The 19,899-nt window shown below is 37.1% G+C and overlaps 1 gene segment (V, D, J or C); it reads left to right on the forward strand.

Moving 5' to 3' along the window:
- The window catches only part of LOC122815143, a 115,251-nt gene that overhangs the window by 70,913 nt on the left and 24,439 nt on the right, over positions 1 to 19,899 (forward strand). Inside the window, 1 exon segment of the C gene segment in view lies at positions 17,009 to 17,320. Within this exon segment, the coding sequence occupies positions 17,009 to 17,320 (312 nt within the window).

Here is a 19,899-nt window from a genome sequence, read left to right on the forward strand (position 1 = left end):
TATAAACCCTTAGCAAAAACAAAATAAAGTGTGGTACACTTTGTAGAACTTTATAGTCATTCAACAATCTGTAGTTTACCTATATCTTAAAAAATGACAAATATCTTTTGCTGAGATGTTTCTGAATGCACATATTCAGGCTAGGAATCTGTTTTACAAACATTGTGTTATTAATCCAGTTCTGAACTGTGGTACCTGCATACAAATTAAAAAAAAAAAGAAAAGAAACAACAGGATCACTGTTAAATGAAAACCTAAATCCGAAACTACTTCTTTTTAAAAACTCAATGAACTCAAAATGTCTCTACATTTAATAGGTAGAAAAGCATTAAGCAATAAAACTAATCCACTTCTCCATGTTATCCCTAAAACGATCATACTGCGCTGTAAGATAGCATTTTCTGTTAACTAAGCTAAATGCAGATTTAATTAACAGCTACAGAAAAAAAATAATTAATTAAAAAATAGTGAAACAAACTTAATAACTGAAACAAATAATCTGTAAGAAAAATGTCAGAAGAAACTTCCATTCTGAATTTTTAGGACCTGACCATATTACATTCTTGCAGTATAGATGCACAAGGTAAGTAGATTTCATGACAGAAGAACTTTTATTACATCTGTCTGAATCATTTCGCTGTTACAGTTAATAAAGAATAAATAAATACATTAATCAACTAATTCATTTAATAATAAATCAATGTCATGAGTGTCATCCACATAGTTATGAACAATTTCTTTATTAAAGTTTGTTTTTTTGTAAAAGAAATATGAAAAGTTTACATTCATAAAATGTCAAATGTATTTATTTTAGACATAAGTACACAAGACACATAATTTCCTAAATGGAACAGTCTTTTTATATTTGTGCATATTTGTTGATTTGCTTACTTATTTATAACTAAATAGTTCTGAGTTTTAATATTTTGGAACTAAGTTGTCAGTCCAAACAGCAAGGATGTTTATAGGAAAAATCCTGGGGTTCATTTTTACAAACAATAGATGCGTGTCAGTATGTGATATGCGTGTTACTATGTTATATAGCACACAAATAATTAACCAACAACACAGTCAGCTGTTGATATTATGGATACAAACAGATTGTGGCAAGCAATGTGACATCTCCACCAATAAGTAGAACGATAAACATTTATTTAGGTAATTACCCCATTACAGGTGCAAAAAAAAAAAAACATAAGAAATGTATATGGTCTAGATAACATGTGCGATATATGAAGAAGAGGAGAAAGAGATGAATAGCAATGCGGAGATGAAGGTATTGTACTAGCAATTTGGCTCTATCAGTAAACCAAATCAGTGTCATAGATAGGATAGAGAGAGGTTGTAAGAAGCTTTTTAGTAACTTATAAACTTAAAGGACAACTATGACCTTACACAAAATTTACACACAAAATGCTTACAAAATGATTGTTATACCGATCTGTATAAAACGCATTCTGAGTGTAATCGACAGAGGTTATTATATCTGTTTTTCATCACATATTCCATACTTGCACACACGCATGTACATGCATGCAAACACACAAACACACACACACACACACACACACACACACACACACACACACACACACACACCAAGATAGTTGACCACATTAACTCTTCAAGGTTAAAATTCAGGGGGAAGTTTTGGGCCTGTTCTGTTTTAAGGACTAATGTAATGGGGCAATAATTGAAATGATATACCAAACTGTCAGTTTGGTTAAACAGTTTATTAATTAACATATTTATAAATTACTGACAAATCTGTTCAAAGCATGTGTTAAACTATGTTGTAAAATCACAGCAGTTTTGAAAGTACCCAGTAATGGAGTGGCGTAGCCGCGTATGCCTTAGATGTAGTAATGTAAGTATGCAAACAGCAGTCTTTCTCCAGAGTCTGCATTTTCATACAGCTAAATTCACATTCCAGGGTCAGTACCATCTTTGCAGCTGAAGCTATAGTCTGGTAAGGAGCGGGAAGTAGTGACCAGAGTTTAAGACTAACTGCACTTTGTATTAGGCATGGACTGAACTCAATTAGTACATTAAAAACATTTCTCACTATGCTTGGCTGACTGAAAAATTACAACGGAGAGTGGTGCTAATTTCTTGGCAAGTATGCTGCAGATGTACAAAGATTAGAACAATGTTATTGAAAAAACAGTGCCTGGTGGCAGGAAGTCAAGTCAGATGTTATTTATTAACAAGGGAAAGGGATCTCTGAAACAGCAGCGAGTTGCTGAATGTGGTAGCCACAGTATTTCTTTTTGAAGGTTTTTTTTTGTCTTCATTTCTCTCTTTCTTTTCAGAGACTGTGTCCTGTAATTTATGTGTGCAGATTATAGGTTCAGGCCTCACATACCCGCTTATAAATCAGTAGTGAAAATTCCTTAACAGCAAAGTCTGAATTAATTTTTTATTCACTTTGGTAGTTAGACTGGATCACTAGGGTTAATTATCAGGACAGCCATATCACAAGTGAAATAATTTGTGGTAAATTATATAAAAAGAAAATAGTTAATTTATGCTGAGAAATTTTACACTGATATGTGCCAAGAGGCATCAGTGAGTTACTAGGATAATGGTGACAAGTGCTGATGTACAAAGCTTGCAGGTAAAAGCACTGGTTATGTACAACAAGAACAAGATAGTGGTGAGGATACAAGATATCAGGAAGTCACTGCTATAGTACAAGTCAGTCATAAGTGCTGACGTACAAAGCTTGCAGGTAAAAGTACTGGTTACGTACAACAAGAACAAGGTAGTGGTGAGGATACAAGATATCAGGAAGTCTCAGTTATTAATTTCTATAGTACAGGTCAGTTGTAAAAGGATTAATTTTCTTAGGATGAATATTATTTCCTGAAGTGTAAGCCTGCTTTTATTAAAAAGTCCCTTACATATGTCATCTGCAGTATAACAATATGGCACTATTGTTCATAGTAAAACTGTTTTTTTATGGATTTTACTGACTAGATCTTGAAGAGAAGTAAAATATTATTGAAAAGAAACTTCATTATCAGAAATACTGCTACCTTGGGAACGGTGTATGCATGCATACAGATGTATATGCATGTATGCATATAAAAATCTGTAATAGTGATGTTATGGGATATACTAAGATATGAAGTAATGGATGCATTATTTTTTTAAAACTTTTACAGGAAGAGAAGTAGCTGGATATTAGTCAATGCATTTCTACATAGTTACACGTTTGCAAAGTGTTGCAGGAAATGAAACCTAGCACATTACATTTACACTCTGTATCCACCAGAATAAGTAAGGAAATAAATAGCGTGTATATTTCTTAGTAAGATCTGACAAAAGCTATCAGAATGAGCAAGCCTATTCTGGAATGGTACCCACTTCCTAATATATGGTATGTTCTGATAGTTAAACCTCAGAATTATCTGTTATCCCACATAGGTGGCAGTTCACTTAACACAGAGAGTGTGATAAGAGACCTAGGGACCCAGGCAGACAGTAACCTCTCTTTCGATAACCACATCGCTAAGGTAGTTAGAAAATAATTCTACATGACCCACGTTATCACAAAGGGGTTTGCATCTAGAAAAAAGGAAGTTATTGTCCCCTCTACTCATCACTTATAGACCCATTATTGAGTACAATGCCCCATTCGGGATGTACCTTACTAGACACCTGCAACAACTAGATACACCTCAGAAATACCCCACCAAGAGGATAACGGGCCTGAAACACATGCCCAATGCCACCAGGCTAAAAAAACTTCAACTGTACTCGGTTGCATACCGGCTACTCAGAGGTGATCTCTGCCTGAAATACAAGGCTATGTCAAACCCCGAATTGCTGGAAATGCTCCAGCTAAGGAAAACCCAATCTACTCAAGCTACACACTCTAGGGACCTTAACCTGACCTCTACAATAAACAGGACTTGTTGGAGGGACAGATTCCTGTTCCAGAGACTCCCCCATCTCCGGAATAAGGTCCCCAGATATGTGAGGCAGAGCTCCTCATTAGCGCTCTTCAAGAAGAATCTTGTTGAGTGGATGGGGAACAGGAAATTCACCCTGGGAATCACTTCTGTGGCCCTACTCGACAGAGGCACAGGTAACTAAATCACATGGGAGGCGCAAGCCAAAACATTTTGGCTAGGCTTAATTATGCCCTAGGGCCAATAGCCTAGTACCTACCTATGAACCTATGAACCTATATATATTCCAAAAGGTATCATCTGCAAATGAATGCACAGTTTCTTAAAAAAATTCATGCTAAAGCTTCCATACTTTGTAAGCCTATCAAGAAAGTGTTAATAAGACAAACACCCACCAGTGAATATCCATTGTTCAGTTAAGATGCAGAAAGGAGGGAGAAAGTGTTAGCTGTCAGGATAATGGATACAACATTAGGAACACTGGTGTACAGTGTGTGTTAATACACCTACAAACCCTTCCAATCAGATGGAAACTTCCAAATACTGTGATTATCTGTAATAATAGTTAAACTTTGATTAAATACACTAGGTCAGAGGTCCATAACCATGAGAGAATATTCCACTGAAATGCAATATTTAGTTTTCAAAATTCAATTCTCCTAATATCTGTAGAAAAAAAAAAGAATATGGCATCTTAAGCACCTCAGAATAATACTTACATAAACTGTATACCGTTACAATGCTATTTATCAAGCTATGCGACCAAACTGAAATCAGAACGGGAGTACTGAATCAATAAGTTTGCTTTACTCTTTTTAAAATTCTAAAAATTTGCATTTTATGCAGTGGTTTGATTTTTTAAATTGTTTTTAAAATACCTCAGTAGTTTGTAATCTGTGAGTGTTTCTCTGTGAGAGTCTCACTGCAAGAGATCCAGGTATGTTACTATGTGGGAGGTAAGCTATTTGTATGGAAGCTAATATTTTATTTGAACTGTAACTGGGACAAAAATTTCCAGAACCATTTTATTACACAAAATTTCAACATATGTGTTGAAATGTAGATTTTAAATCTTTGATAAAAAAGTACTAAATTAGGTCAAAGTTCAAAGGTTTCCTACAGAGTAACTAAACAATGGTATGCACCTCAATTCAGGTTTATTATTGCATGGTTGTAGTTAGCAGTTATTTACATCCTCATATGCCAACTTTTCCTCAGATGCCAACTTTTAAGTAGAAAACAAAAATATAAAAGATTATTTTTTGAATGGGGAATGTGAAACTGTGTGTTTGGTAATAACTATTAAGTCTACCCAGACACCCTGAGCCAACATAAACTCCATATATTTGATGCTTTTATGTATCGTAAGCTGTTTCCTAGGGTTCCCATTGTAAATTTTAAGACTGTAAATGTGTCTCTTGGAAAAGCAAGAATTTAAGTGTAGTTTTAAAGAAATATTCTAACCCCCCAGTACTTATGTTAAACTGAAGATAAACATTCACAATTTCAAGACATGCATTAGCGAGTTTGAACTTCCAGTAGCAGACCACTCTCCCAATGCCACTAGCTGTAGTTACACCTGACTATGCTTTAAACTAAGGCTGTCGCCTAGCTTCATAACTTTTGCAGTGAAAACCGCAACTTGTATTTGTGGGTTAGTACAGCATACAATGTCAGCATGCAAACTTAAAAAAAAGCAGTATAAATGGTATTCTTTAAATCAGGACTACAGGTTTTAAGATGCACCTAGAAATATAGCCAGTATAAGGAAGGATGAGAAGTCTGAATATATTAATTTTCTTCTGTAATTTTGCAAGCCTTACTTTATATATGCAATCCTTCCAGTAACATCCTGGCATTCCCAATTTGGATTATGTAGATCTAAGTATTGCCAAAGCAAATGGCCTGTAGTAACCTCCTGCCAACCACCACCAACATCGCTCTGTACCACACTGACCTACAAGGTAAAACATTGTATGACACTCACAGACCCAACCAGCATCGACTTCACTCTGTATCACACTAACCCACAAGGTAAAACATTGTACCACACTGACCCACAAGGTAAAACATTGTACCACACTGACCCACAAGGTAAAACATTGTATCACACTGACCCACAAGGTAAAACATTGTACCACACTGACCCACAAGGAAAAACATTGTATCACACTCACAGACCCAGCCAGCACCAGCTTCACTCTGTACCACACTGACCCACAAGGTAAAACATTGTATCACATTGACCCACAAGGTAAAACATTGTATCACACTCACAGACACGACCAGCACCAACTTCACTCTGTACCACACTGACCCACAAAGTAAAACATTGCAGCATGCTTACAGCAGTCCTTTGTACTTTTTATTGTTGTTGTTCAAAATGGTGGTCCATCAGCATCACCTGTGCTCTTGACAGGTTACACAACATTTCCTTATCACAATCTTAAGTAAAACTAGCAGCAGATGGAAGATGACTTATACTTTGGTCAGTTGTCTGCTGCAGTTTAATTGTTTCTTGCTGTCTGCCATCTTATACAGAGCTATAATGCTGTTGCAATATTTTGATATACCAGACTTGGTATGCACCTACCCTTCAGGCTGACACATACTCAGACAAATCTTATTTTACTGTTTTATATGTCTGCAAGTATTCTAGGCAAATCATTAGAATCTATAATTAACTATAGGTCTGGCAATATAAGTAAATATGTTACAGCAGTACGCTGTAAACAAGCTATAATCTGCTGACCAGTGTTCGATTCCTGTGTAGTTATATTTGTAAGCTGACCATGGAAATATCAAATAACACAATCCTGAAAATGAAATGCCAAATAACCTTGAGCAAATCTTTTGCTCTTATCAAAATTTTTGAATTTGTACAAATGTGTCTTAGCTAACAAAGAATATAACAACATGGTTTCATTAGATGAAATGGAACCTTCTGCCATATAAGCCAGTCTGTTAATTTGCCTCTTGATTTGATTTTGTCCTTAGGGTTTATGCTACCACAGCTCATTCAAAGAATTAATAATATTATTCACTCTATTCACCACTCTGACACTGTCAGTTGTTCTACATAGTTAACACTATCTTAGGTGAAGGAATTATTTCCTTTTTAAGCTGCTGATTTATTGTTTTTAACGTACTAAAGTGACAGAAAGTGATATGTGCAATTTATAAAGGGTAGTTTTAACTTCAGCTCTGACTACCATGTGTCAGAGTAACAATAGAAGCTAGTTAAATATGTCTGAAATCATTACAAAAAATCTATTGTCTGAAATTCAACAGAGCATACAAAAATGTAAGTGTTATAATTACACTGTGGCGTTCACACTTAAATCCCCAGTGTGGAGTTCAACTGTCTGAATAGTGTACTAGCTGTTAATGTGACATAATAGCTAATGATTCATTATGATCTAAAACATACAAACCAAAATGAAGGCAAATCTGCTGTAACATGCCAAACCACAAAGCTTAATGATGTGTTTTTGGTTTTACTTTTGATGATCTAAAATATCTTGATGGAAAGCTGCTGCAGTTTATTATTTCTAAGTTGCTATAAGAATGTGTAAAATGTAAAGTTTAAAAAATATGTGTGTGTGTGTGTGTGTGTGTGTGTGTATATATATATATATATATATATATATATATATGTATATGGGTCTACTGTATAACGTTGAAAATACACATCTTTGAAATTAGTAGGCTCACACCTTCGCGAAAGTGTACTTTCGTGAACATCGGTTCAAAGAACCGATAAAAAACATTAAAACATTGTTTTTGCAGAGGCAAGCCCTCTGCACTTATATGGGGGCTGTGCCCCCCCACACCCCTACTTAAATATACCAACTCTGAGATCGCACTACAGTGGGGAAACACATAAACTTCCTTTCCCCACTGTGGTGTGCTTAAGGACCCGTATTCTTTAACGGTTCATTGAACCGTTCTTCGCAGAAGTGCACTTTCATTTAAGTGCACTTTTGCGAAACCGAAACTCCACTGTTCGTTTTCGAACAAGTGGAATTTTGGTGTTTTCTAATAGACCCATATATTTTTATATATATATATATATATATATATATATATATATATATATATATATATATATATACATACACACACACATATATATATATATATATATATATATATATATATATATATATATATATATATCAAATGGCAAACACATATCAGAAATTATTCAGAATAATATGAAAGTGCATAACTCACATGCATGCAGGATGGCTAAATATGTGGTGAGCATACCTATTCATATCCCAGATGGATCGGATGCCACCAATACTGATGTGTGCAGCCATTTATTATAACCACCTACTACTTCCTGTGAACTCTGCATATACTGTCTGAGTAGTCATGGGGTTTCCATTTTTTCAACCCCCCCCCACTACTTCCTGTGAACTGTGTATGTACTGTCTGAACAGCCTTGGGATTACATCAAGTTGTAGAATGTATACAGGCACTGATATCAGGGAGGAAAGGTGGCGGTGTACACTGCCATGGGTATCAGGGTAAATCTGTTAGTGTGTCATGTAACAAATGCAATCAGCTTCAGTCATCTCTGGGATGTACAGCTGCAGGCATTAGGGTAATTCAGCCTTGTGGAATATGCAGGTACTGAAATCAGGGTAACTATTCTTGTGGCAACAGGTTAATTTAAATGTGGGGTATACAGTGACAGACAAGGTATTCAGCTGTTGTATCAGGTTATCCTCAGAGTATACAATGATAGGCATTAGTGTCATTCAGCGAATGGGTCATACAGCCAGTCATATCAGGTTAAGGTATCCTCTATGTATACACTGGTAGACATTAGTGTCATTCAGGGAGTGGGTCATACAGCCAGTGGTATCAGCGTAAGGTATCCTTGGGGTACACACTGATAGGCATTAGTGTCATTCAGCGAATGGGTCAAACAGCCAGTGGTATCGGGTTAATGTATCCTTGTGGTATACACTGGTAGTGTTAGTGTCATTCAAGGAGTGGGTCATACAGCCAGTCGTATCAGGTTACAGTATCCTCTATGTATACACTGGTAGACATTAGTGTCATTCAGGGAGTGGGTCATACAGCCAAATGTATCCTTGGGGGTATAAACTGGTAGACATTACTGTCATTCAGCGAATGGGTCATACAGCCAATGGTATCAGGTTAATGTTTCCTTGGGCTATACACTAGTAGGCATTAGTGTCGTTCAGTGAATGGGTCATACAGCCAATGGTATCAGGTTAATGTATCCTTGGGGTATACACTGATAGGCATTGGTGTCCTTCAGCAAGTGGGTCAAACAGCCAGTGGTATCAGGTTAAGGTATCCTTGGGGTATACACTGATAGACACTGGGGTAATTTAGCTGGCAGAGTGTGGAGGCAGTAGAAACTCCAGTGGTAAGACAACTGCTAACATTTGGAGAGGTCTGCTGATGGGATATGTAGCCACTGACAATGGCTGCATCATTTTGTTGGATTTATTTAGTAAATTTGCTCTTAGAGTGTATAACCACTGAAGTTTTATGAACTCTTGTGTTCTTCTGTTAGGGTTGGTGACCTCTGAAATTTTATTCATTTATTTTATTTGACATTTGTTTACTGGGAAAGTTCAAATTGGACAGAGCCAATTTTCAGTGAAGGCCCATGGAAAAACTCTCTAGACATATTTTATTAACACATTGTAATATTTAACTACTTACATGAAGGTATGTTGTATGTTACAGTGGTGTCTTGACAACTGGGCTGCTTGAAAATGATAACATGAAACTACATACATTTGGTGATGGTATAAGTACATGACAGTAACATGATCATATACAGCCTGTGATATTTGGTGGGGGTATAAGTACATGACAGTAACATGAATGCTTACAGCTAGTGACATTTGGTGATGGTATAAGTACATGACAGTAACATGAACACATACACCCTGTGACATTTGGTGAGGTTATAAGTACATGTTAGCAACATGAATGCGTACAGCCTGTGATATTTGGTGATGATATAAGTACATGACAGTAACATGAACACATGCAGCCTGTGACATTTGGTGATGGTATAAGTACATGACAGCAACATGAAACATATATAGCCTGTGTCAGTTGGTGAGGGTATAAGTACATGTAAGTAACAGGAATGCATTCATCCTGTGACATTTGGTGATGGTATAAGTACATGACAGCAACATGAAACATATATAGCCTGTGTCAGTTGGTGAGGGTATAAGTACATGTAAGTAAAAGGAATGCATTCATCCTGTGACATTTGGTGATGGTATAAGTACATGTCAGTAACATGAAAGCATACAGTCTGTGACATTTGATGATGGTGTAAGTACATGATAGTAACATGAACTCATAAAGCCTCTGTCATTTGGTGATGGTATAAGTACATAACAGTAACATGAACACATAGAGCCTGTGAGATTTGGTGAAGGTATAAGTACATGTCAGTAACATGAAATGTATACATCCTGTGACATTTGGTGATGGTATAAGTACATGACAGTAATATGAAGTAATCAGTAAGTGTTATATTAAAATTAAAATGAATAGGCAGTAATTTGTTAATGGTATAAATTATAGGGATAGTCAGTGAGTGATGCAATCAGAAATGGAGTAGTCAGTTTTTGTTATATTAATTATATTATTTCCACTTTTGAAAATCCAAGAAGGAATGTCAGGTGAAAATGAATGAGTGTACTGAGCTTTTAAGTTAATTCTACATTTAATGCAGTCGGAGATGACTTAAATTACCAGCACCATTTCAGCGGTATTTTAAATTAGTAATGACGACCATGCAAAGCATTCATGAGACTCTGTATATGAAATGGACATACAGCCAGGTGAATGGGCATTTATTAACTCATTTATTTCACTTATTTAATATATTTATTGTTTGTTTGCTTCTTAACCAGGTATGTGGGCAGGCCCGAAGATCCTTTTTAAACATGACATAGACCACCCAGGCAAATACAAACACGCACGTACAGATCCATAATTATAAAAAAAAAAAAAAAAGTGCAGTAATATACAAATACACACATACAGATACATAATTACAAAGAATAAAAACAGGAATATACAAATACATAAATAAATAAATAAAAGCAGATGTCCACACTAGGCTGAACAGCCTTTTTTAATAAAATAACTGTATAAAATGGTAACTGTTTTTGCGATTCTCATCTTCTTCAGACCATGTCTCAATATACAAATACACACATGCAGATACATAATTATAAAGACTAAATAAAATAATATACAAATACACACATGCAGATACATAATTACAAGGAATAAGTACGTGTGTGTGTGTGTGTGTGTGTGTGTGTGTGTGTGTGTGTGTGTGTGTGTGTGTGTGTGTGTGTGTGTGCATATGTATATATATATATATATATATATATATATATATATATATATATATATATGTATACATATATATTTGTAAAACATATATATCTAATTAATCTATTATGTTGGCTTAAAAAGCTTCACTAGCAGAGACACTGTCTTATCATAAGACATATCTTAAACATGCAAGACAGGCTTGTTATTATTGACATTATATGCATGACAGACGTGTTATTACTGATATTACACGCATCCAGACTTGTTACTGACATTACACTTCAATTTATGCATGAAAACAACACAGTTTGCAAAAATAGGGAATTTAATCTAGTAGAAAAAAATAAGGCTACAAATTTATGTTTTTTCTGAAAGAAGGCTGGCCAGAATCAGTGTAGCTCTAAAACTGCCCTGTTTTTTCTGGACAGTCTACAGCAGAGCAGGAAGGCCAAGCTTCACTGTGATGCAGCCTCAGGTTTGCTGCTTACAGACTGCTAGAGAATCCTGTATGGATTTCAGCAGTTACAGCTGTGCGACTGTTATATAATCCCACATGACCTAACAAAGATGGGAAAAGGCAGTGCTGAAGGACTTAAGCCTAAAATGAATCGCTATATAATTCCATATGGAGTACGATGATCATTGCTAATGGGCTGCTATATAACCCTATATGGACTCAGCAGTGTCTGATAAGAGACTGCTAAGTAGTCCTGTATATACTCTGACAATCACAGCTGTGTGGCTGCTATATAATTCCATATAGACTCTTAAGAATCACTACTGAAGGACTGTTCTGTTATGCCATATGAAATCCATTAGTCTCTGTAGAAGGACTGCTATATAGCCCCATGGGTTCACTATGAAATCTCGAAATACGGAAATCCCGAATTTCAGTATTTTGAAATTACATAGCCGAAACCTTCAAATCCCGAAAACCCATAATTGCGAAACTCAAAATCCCAAACCTACACTACACACAGAGCACACACATAAACATACACACAACATCCCTCCACAAGCACACAGACAAACCTAAATCACATATAAGTAAGGGGGGCAAGCCCCCCTGCACCCCCCATATATGGGGCTTACCCCCACACCCCCCTACTTATATATACTTACTCCAAGATTGCACAATCAGACACACAAAGGTAACTCACACCCACACATTTCACAGTCCCTCGCACACACACATCTCAGTCACAGTGCACACTGACACACTAAAGCCCCTAAGCAACACACTTACACTTACATACATACATACCCGAACTAACACCTAACCATTCACACACCGCAACACCAGAAGCACTAATTCAAAATCTCCGTACTTCGGGATTTTGAATTTCGCGCTTCTGGTGTTTCGAGATTTCAAGGCTTCGGTGTTATAATTTCGAAATACTGAAATTCGGGATTTCAGTATTTTGAAATTACAAATGGAACCCAGCACCATATGGACTGTCAGTCACCAACAGAAAGACTTATAATTTAGTTCTGTATGGACTCTCATAGTCAACATTAGTAGACTGCTGTATTAACCTTTGGGGAGTCTCAAGTGTCACTACTGAGTGATTGCTGTATAATTCAGTATGGCTGGGCACCCAGTGGTGTAGGGGTATTATTATATGTAGTTATATAATGTCTTTGGGGATCTCCAGGTATGTTTCTGGCAGCAGTCTGAATGTCACTGCGGAGGAGCTGCTACATATTGTTTTATGGACACTTGAGACTCACTGCTGATGGACTGTTGACATCCCATAATGACTCCAAGCTGTATTTCTACCTGAATAGTGTTTCGCACCACGGACAGACTACTGAATAATCCATATAGACTCAGCTGTTATGCTGACCACAGCCTAATAGACACTTTAAAGGGATTGCTCCATACTTCCTTATGGAACTCATTTTTGGGTTGTGTTACTGACTGCAGTTTTACAGTTACATTTGGGGAACTCCTGTAAGGGTTTCATAGTTTGGTATAACCGCCATGGCTCTAAGACCTTATGAAATCAGATTCCACATTAAAAGAATACATATTATTACCACTATGTATAAATTTAATTTAAAAATCTGCAAAAATGAATAATCCTGAGTCATATATAATCCAGTATGGACTCTAATAGTCTTGCACAGGTCTTTGCTAAATAATTTGAGATGTGCACTGATAGCACAGAAGGACTACTATATAACCCATGTGAAATGTAATAGTGTTGAGGCAGTGCTATATTACCCCATATGGACTTCAGTTGCCACTGCTTGGGCTGCTATACGTACTCCTGCATGATGCCTTATAGTAAATGTATTCTTCATTCATTCGTTACAGTTTGATTACAACAGCTGAGGTGTTGCTATATAAATGCATGTGCTATTTCATCTGTCTTAGCTATAGTCAGCTAGTTACTGCTGGGGGCTACTGTGCAATTACAGGTGGTATTAAAGTTAATTATTGTCTGAAGCTTGACTGCTACTACTGAAGGGCTTTTCTAGAATCTAAAATGGACTTCTGAATGTGTTGTCTATCTAGAGTCTTAACAGTTATATTTATGAGAGCAGCTACATAGCATTCCCATATGGACTGTCAGCACTAAAGGAAGTGCTGATCCCAACAACCCCTATGAGGATGCTGTCTTGCCAACACTTTAACTGTTTCTGCTGAAACTATTGTTCTCACGTATTTCAGTTTGTTCCAGCCTAAAAATAGGGTACCATGTTTCACTCCAAATCCCCGAGACTCCCTTCCAATGAATGAACTAGTAGATGCATGTCTAGAAACCTCCTTGATTTTTCCATGGCATTCCTGCATGGCATGTCTTTATCCTTTATCCAAAAGGTTTGTAGAGGATAGGAATCCCGGCCCAGTGATGTAATCTATCTGTGGCAGTTTAATGATGTTATCTCTCTGTGGTAGTTTAATGATGTCATCTATCTGTGGAAGTTTTGCCTGAAATTCTGATGTCCAGAAGGAGACTGCTAGACTAGGTCCTTTTTGTTCATAGCCTAAACTCTGAGGAAGCCATTAACTCATTGGGTACTCAATCAGTAAAGTACTGCATGGTTCAGGCTACCCTCAGAAACTTCTTGTTCTGGTAGGGGCTCTATTGTTTGAGCTGATATTCTGCTATTAGTTTACTTTAACTGCAGCTTGTTGTTTTACCTTGATAATTAGTACTCTAGTTTGCTAACAAGTTTGTTATGATTATTAGTTAATAACTGTAGATTTTTTGCATAATCTAATTTGACATGTGCCACTGACTTTTGATTCTAGAAAAATCATATAAATTTTAGTTGAGGTATTTGTTATCATTTAGTAATGATCCATGCCACTATGGAATATGCAAATAAATAAGCACTAGTTACAGGTGACCCAGGATATGTTTTTTGTATGATATATTAATGGACCTACAGCAACGTCTCCTTTCCTTCACCATCTTTAGACATGTGTCATGTCAGTTTTTTAGTAGTATCACAACTTATGACTGTTTCAGGACTTGGGGCGAGTGATGCAGAGAGGGTCTGCACGAAGATTCATCCTGTAAGCCACATGCTATGTCTTCCTCCCACAGCAGGGGAGATGAAGAGAGAGATACTGTTCACTGCATATGGTTGTGTGCTACATTTACACCCCTGCATTGCTGTATGAGGGAGCTTCACCCCCTCCTTCTCATTATAATGTCTCAAGGTGCTGCTCCACCTTTAAATAATTTGCATAAACTTTTCCAGACTTTCATCTCCCTGCTCAGAATACAGTGTGGTCTTTCATTCTTTGACATGTCTTTTAGTTTCAATGTGTACTGCATGTACAGAAAGATAAAGCATATATATTCCATACCCTGTTAACTTCAGTGACTGCAGGTGGGCTAAACTTTTATTAAAGACAGAGTCATAAAGTTGTGTGGGGCATATTTGTGAGAGCTGGTGGAGAAAGTAAATCTATAACTGAAAGTATTAAAGCATAGTGTGTCTTTGTGAGTCCGTAATCGAAAACAGTAGGAACCGATCATTGTACATACTAAATCCTAGTGTGTCTTTGTGAGTCTGTAATCGAAAACAGTAGGAACCAATCCTTGTACAAACTAAAGCATAGTGTGTCTATGTGAGTCCATAATCGAAGACAGTAGGAACCGATCTTTGTACATACTAAAGTGTATTGTGTCTTTGTGAGTCCGTAATCGAAAACAGTAGGAACCGATCCTTGTAGATGATAAAGTGTATTGTGTCTTTGTGAGTCCATAATCGAAAACAGTAGGAACCGATCCTTGTACATACTAAAGCATAGTGTGTCTTTGTGAGACCGTAATCAAAAGCAGTAGGAACTGATCCTTGTACATACTAAAGTGTATTGTGTCTTTGTGAGTCCATAATCGAAAGCAGTAGGAACCGATCCTTGTACATACTAAAGCATAGTGTGTCTTTGTGAGTCCATAATCGAAAGCAGTAGGAACCGATCCTTGTACATACTAAAGCATAGTGTGTCTTTGTGAGTCCATAATCGAAAACAGTAGGAACCAATCCTTGTACATACTAAAGCATAGTGTGTCTTTGTGAGTCCATAATCGAAAGCAGTAGGAACCGATCCTTGTACATACTAAAGCATAGTGTGTCTTTGTGAGTCCGTAATCGAAAACAGTAGGAACCAATCCTTGTACATACTAAAGCATAGTGTGTCTTTGTGAGTCCATAATCGAAAGCAGTAGGAACCGATCCTTGTGCATACTAAAGCATAGTGTGTCTTTGTGAGTCCGTAATCGGAAGCAGTAGGAACTGATCCTTGTACATACTAAAGCATAGTGTGTCTTTGTGAGTTCGTAATCAAAAGCAGTAGGAACCGATCCTTGTACATACTAAAGCATAGTGTGTCTTTGTGAGTCCGTAATCAAAAGCAGTAGGAACTGATCCTTGTATATACTAAAGCATAGTGTGTCTTTGTGAGTCCGTAATCAAAAGCAGTAGGAACCGATCCTTGTACATACTAAAGCATAGTGTGTCTTTGTGAGTCCATAATCAAAAGCAGTAGGAACTGATCCTTGTATATACTAAAGCATAGTGTGTTTTTGTGAGTCCGTAATCAAAAGCAGTAGGAACCAATCCTTGTACATACTCAAGCATAGTGTGTCTTTGTGAGTCCATAATCGAAAGCAGTAGGAACCGATCCTTGTGCATACTAAAGCATAGTGTGTCTTTGTGAGTTCGTAATCAAAAGCACTAGAAACCGATCCTTGTACATACTAAAGCATAGTGTGTCTTTGTGAGTCCGTAATCAAAAGCAGTAGGAACTGATCCTTGTATATACTAAAGCATAGTGTATCTTTGTGAGTCCATAATCAAAAGCAGTAGGAACCGATCCTTGTACATACTAAAGCATAGTGTGTCTTTGTGAGTCCGTAATCAAAAGCAGTAGGAACCAATCCTTGTACCTGCAGTATTATTATCATGGATCGCTCAGATAATAACAGATGAAACACGCATGACTTATTCACAGTAACAGGTTACTTATCAAAGGGAGGAACTGTTATTACTGTCTAAAAATACTCCTCTCACTCATAGCCTTACTGGTACGTGTCACAAATGTCCTTTCAAACAATTCTGTAGTGCTCATCTGAATGGAAAGTTGTGTAACTGATTAGATGTGCATGGCTTTAGATGGTTAGCATACAATGCTTTTAATTTTGGTCTGTAACAAAGCAAACCATTTTTGTATTCTAACTCACCATATGTGTGTTGTTTCTTTACAGCTCAGAAGGCAGCTCCAACAGTGTTCCCAGTTGCTTCATGCTCTGAACCAAGCCCAGACGGATTCATTTCATTGGGCATTTTAGCAACCGAGTTCTTACCAAGCGATATAAGTTTTACTTGGAGATCCCAGCCATCCATCGACACCTCACACTTTCTGCCGAAGACTTATCCATCAGTAATAAGCAGCAAGGGAACTTACACAGGCAGCAGTCAACTTCTGTTACCCCTCACAGACTGTCAGAAACCAATTAAAATTTTCTGTGAAGTTAAACACTCAATAGGCACAAAGGAATACTCTGTCTTCTGTCCAGGTAAAGTAAACTTGACATTTGTTATATGTCTGTTTCCTCAGTGTAAACTGTGACACAGTAGAAAATGTTTTGTTTGATTCACAGTGAAACTTTCATGCAGTGAAGCCCCTGACAGCTAGTACGTCATCAGTTCATTCTTCATTCATTCATTCATTTATTCACTCATTTAGGTCAAACCCCGCGTAGTCCTGTACAGCTAGGTCACTAATACAGTCAAAACTGTCTCACCCAGTCCTACATAACTTAGTCATTCAGCTAATGAAGCCTTACCCAATTCTGGGCAAGTAAATCATTCATTCAACCTGTCATTCATATCCTACCCAGTTCTGCACAGTAAGTCATTTAGCCAATGAAGTTCCATCCAGTCCTGGGCAGCCAAGTCATTTGTTCAACCAGTGGTGACTCACTCAATCCTGGTCACCTAAATTATTCATCCAGTTGAGTCCCACCAAATATTGGACAGCCAAGTGAAGTCATTCATCCATTCAACAAGTGGAGCCCCATTATTCATTCAGACACAGAACAAAGTCATTCATTCCTGCACTAGAATCCTGCCAGAATGAGGACAGTAACATCACAACTTCCATCTAACAACTTCATCATTTCCAGTCAGTGAAGTCATTTTTTGCAGTATTACAGGTGTCCTGCTAAAAACACAGAAAATCAGTAACTCATTCAGTTATTCACTCATGCATTCATTTATCCACACCATGACACAATCATTCATTCATGCATTCATGCATTAATTTATTCATACTTTGAAAAATTCATTCATTCATTCATTGTAAAATTGGAGATGTCACTAGCCCTGGTCAACAAACTCATTCATTTCAGCAATGCTGTTCATCAGTCCATTGGAATCTCATATAGGAAATTTGTTTCTTTGTAACTTTTTCTCCTAAGCGGAACCCACACTTGAAACAACCATTGATGCAAAACACACTGGCTGCTGATATCGAATTAGCTGCCAAAGTTATTCTGCTTTTGGTTTTCTGCAGTTACTAATGAAGGCCAAAGTAAAATTCTTATTTAGTGATGAAAGGGTACATTACAAGTACTGAAACTGTGAGCTGCTTTGTTCAGCCAGGACACAAACAAGTAAGACATGGTTAGATGTGACCACTGCTGCTTGTTTAGGAAATTGCCTTTCTTTTAGTTCTCCATTTCAGTAGGAGTGCTGCCACAGTGTTGCCACCTTTATGGCAATGAAGTTATGTGGTCTACAGTTATAGCACTATATTCTCAGACACCATATACATCATTTTCACAGAAACATATGAAGATGCTGATGCAAGAGGGTACATTGTTGACCTGGGTGATGATGCCAGTCATTAGCAAACATCACTGCACTGCCAAGGACTACTATTTCTGTTATCTGCCCAGGCACTGCTCAATCTATCCATTGCCCTGCACTGCATTACCTCTGCAGTACATTTCAAGGTCCCACTACTCTCTCTGTGAAAGAGAATTTCCTAAGTCAGTTTTACATCAGCTCCTTCCGTGTGCTACTGTTGTCCCCTTCTGTTATTTTTACCATTGCATTTAAATCTGCCCTTTCCTCATGCCCTGTAATGAACTGTTTCTGAATCATAACCCCCTCCCCACTTGTATTATTTGCATTCCCATCAATAAGAGTGTCTCCTTCTAGCAAGTTCTCCATTCTTCTCAGCATTTTAGTAACTCCATATTGTGCATGTTTTTCAAGTTTGTGACTACCAGAGCATGATATAGCACTGCAGATATATCATTATCAGTACTATGGGGTGTGACAGAATGAGATAACACTCCAGATATAGCATTACCATGGCACATAATAGAACGATATAGCACTGCATATATAACATTATCAGTACTAAGGCATGTGACAGAATGATATAGCATGCCATTTATAGCATTACCATGGCACATAATACAATGACATAGCACTCCAGATATAGCATTATCAGTACCATGGCATGTGATAGAATGATATAGCACTGCAGATATAGCATTATCAGTACTATGCGGTGTGACAGAATGATACAACACTCCAGATATAGCATTACCATGGCACATAATAGAATGATATAGCACTGCAGATATAGCATTATCAGTACTATGCGGTGTGACAGAATGATACAACACTCCAGATATAGCATTACCATGGCACATAATAGAATGATATAGCACTGCAGATATAGCATTATCAGTACAATGGCATGCGATAGAATGATATAGCACTGCAGATATAGCATTATCAGTACTATGCGGTGTGACAAAATGATATAGCACTGCAGATATAGCATTATCTGTACCATGGGGTGTTACAGAATGATATAGCACTCCAGATATAGCATTATCAGTAATATGGGGTGTGACAGAATGATATAGAACTGCAGATATAGCATTATCAGTACAATGGTGTGTGATAGAATGATATAGCACTGTGGCTATAGTTATCATGGCACATAATAGAATGATAGAGCACTGCAGATATAGCATTATCAGTACTATGGGGTGTGACAGAATGTTATAGCACTGCAGATTTAGTATTACCATGGCACATAACAGAATGATATAGCACTGCAGATATAGCATTA

Source organism: Protopterus annectens, chromosome 11.part0 (genome assembly GCF_019279795.1).
Source record: "Protopterus annectens isolate FY-2018-M chromosome 11.part0, PAN1.0, whole genome shotgun sequence".
NCBI classification, from domain to species: Eukaryota; Metazoa; Chordata; order Ceratodontiformes; family Protopteridae; genus Protopterus; species Protopterus annectens.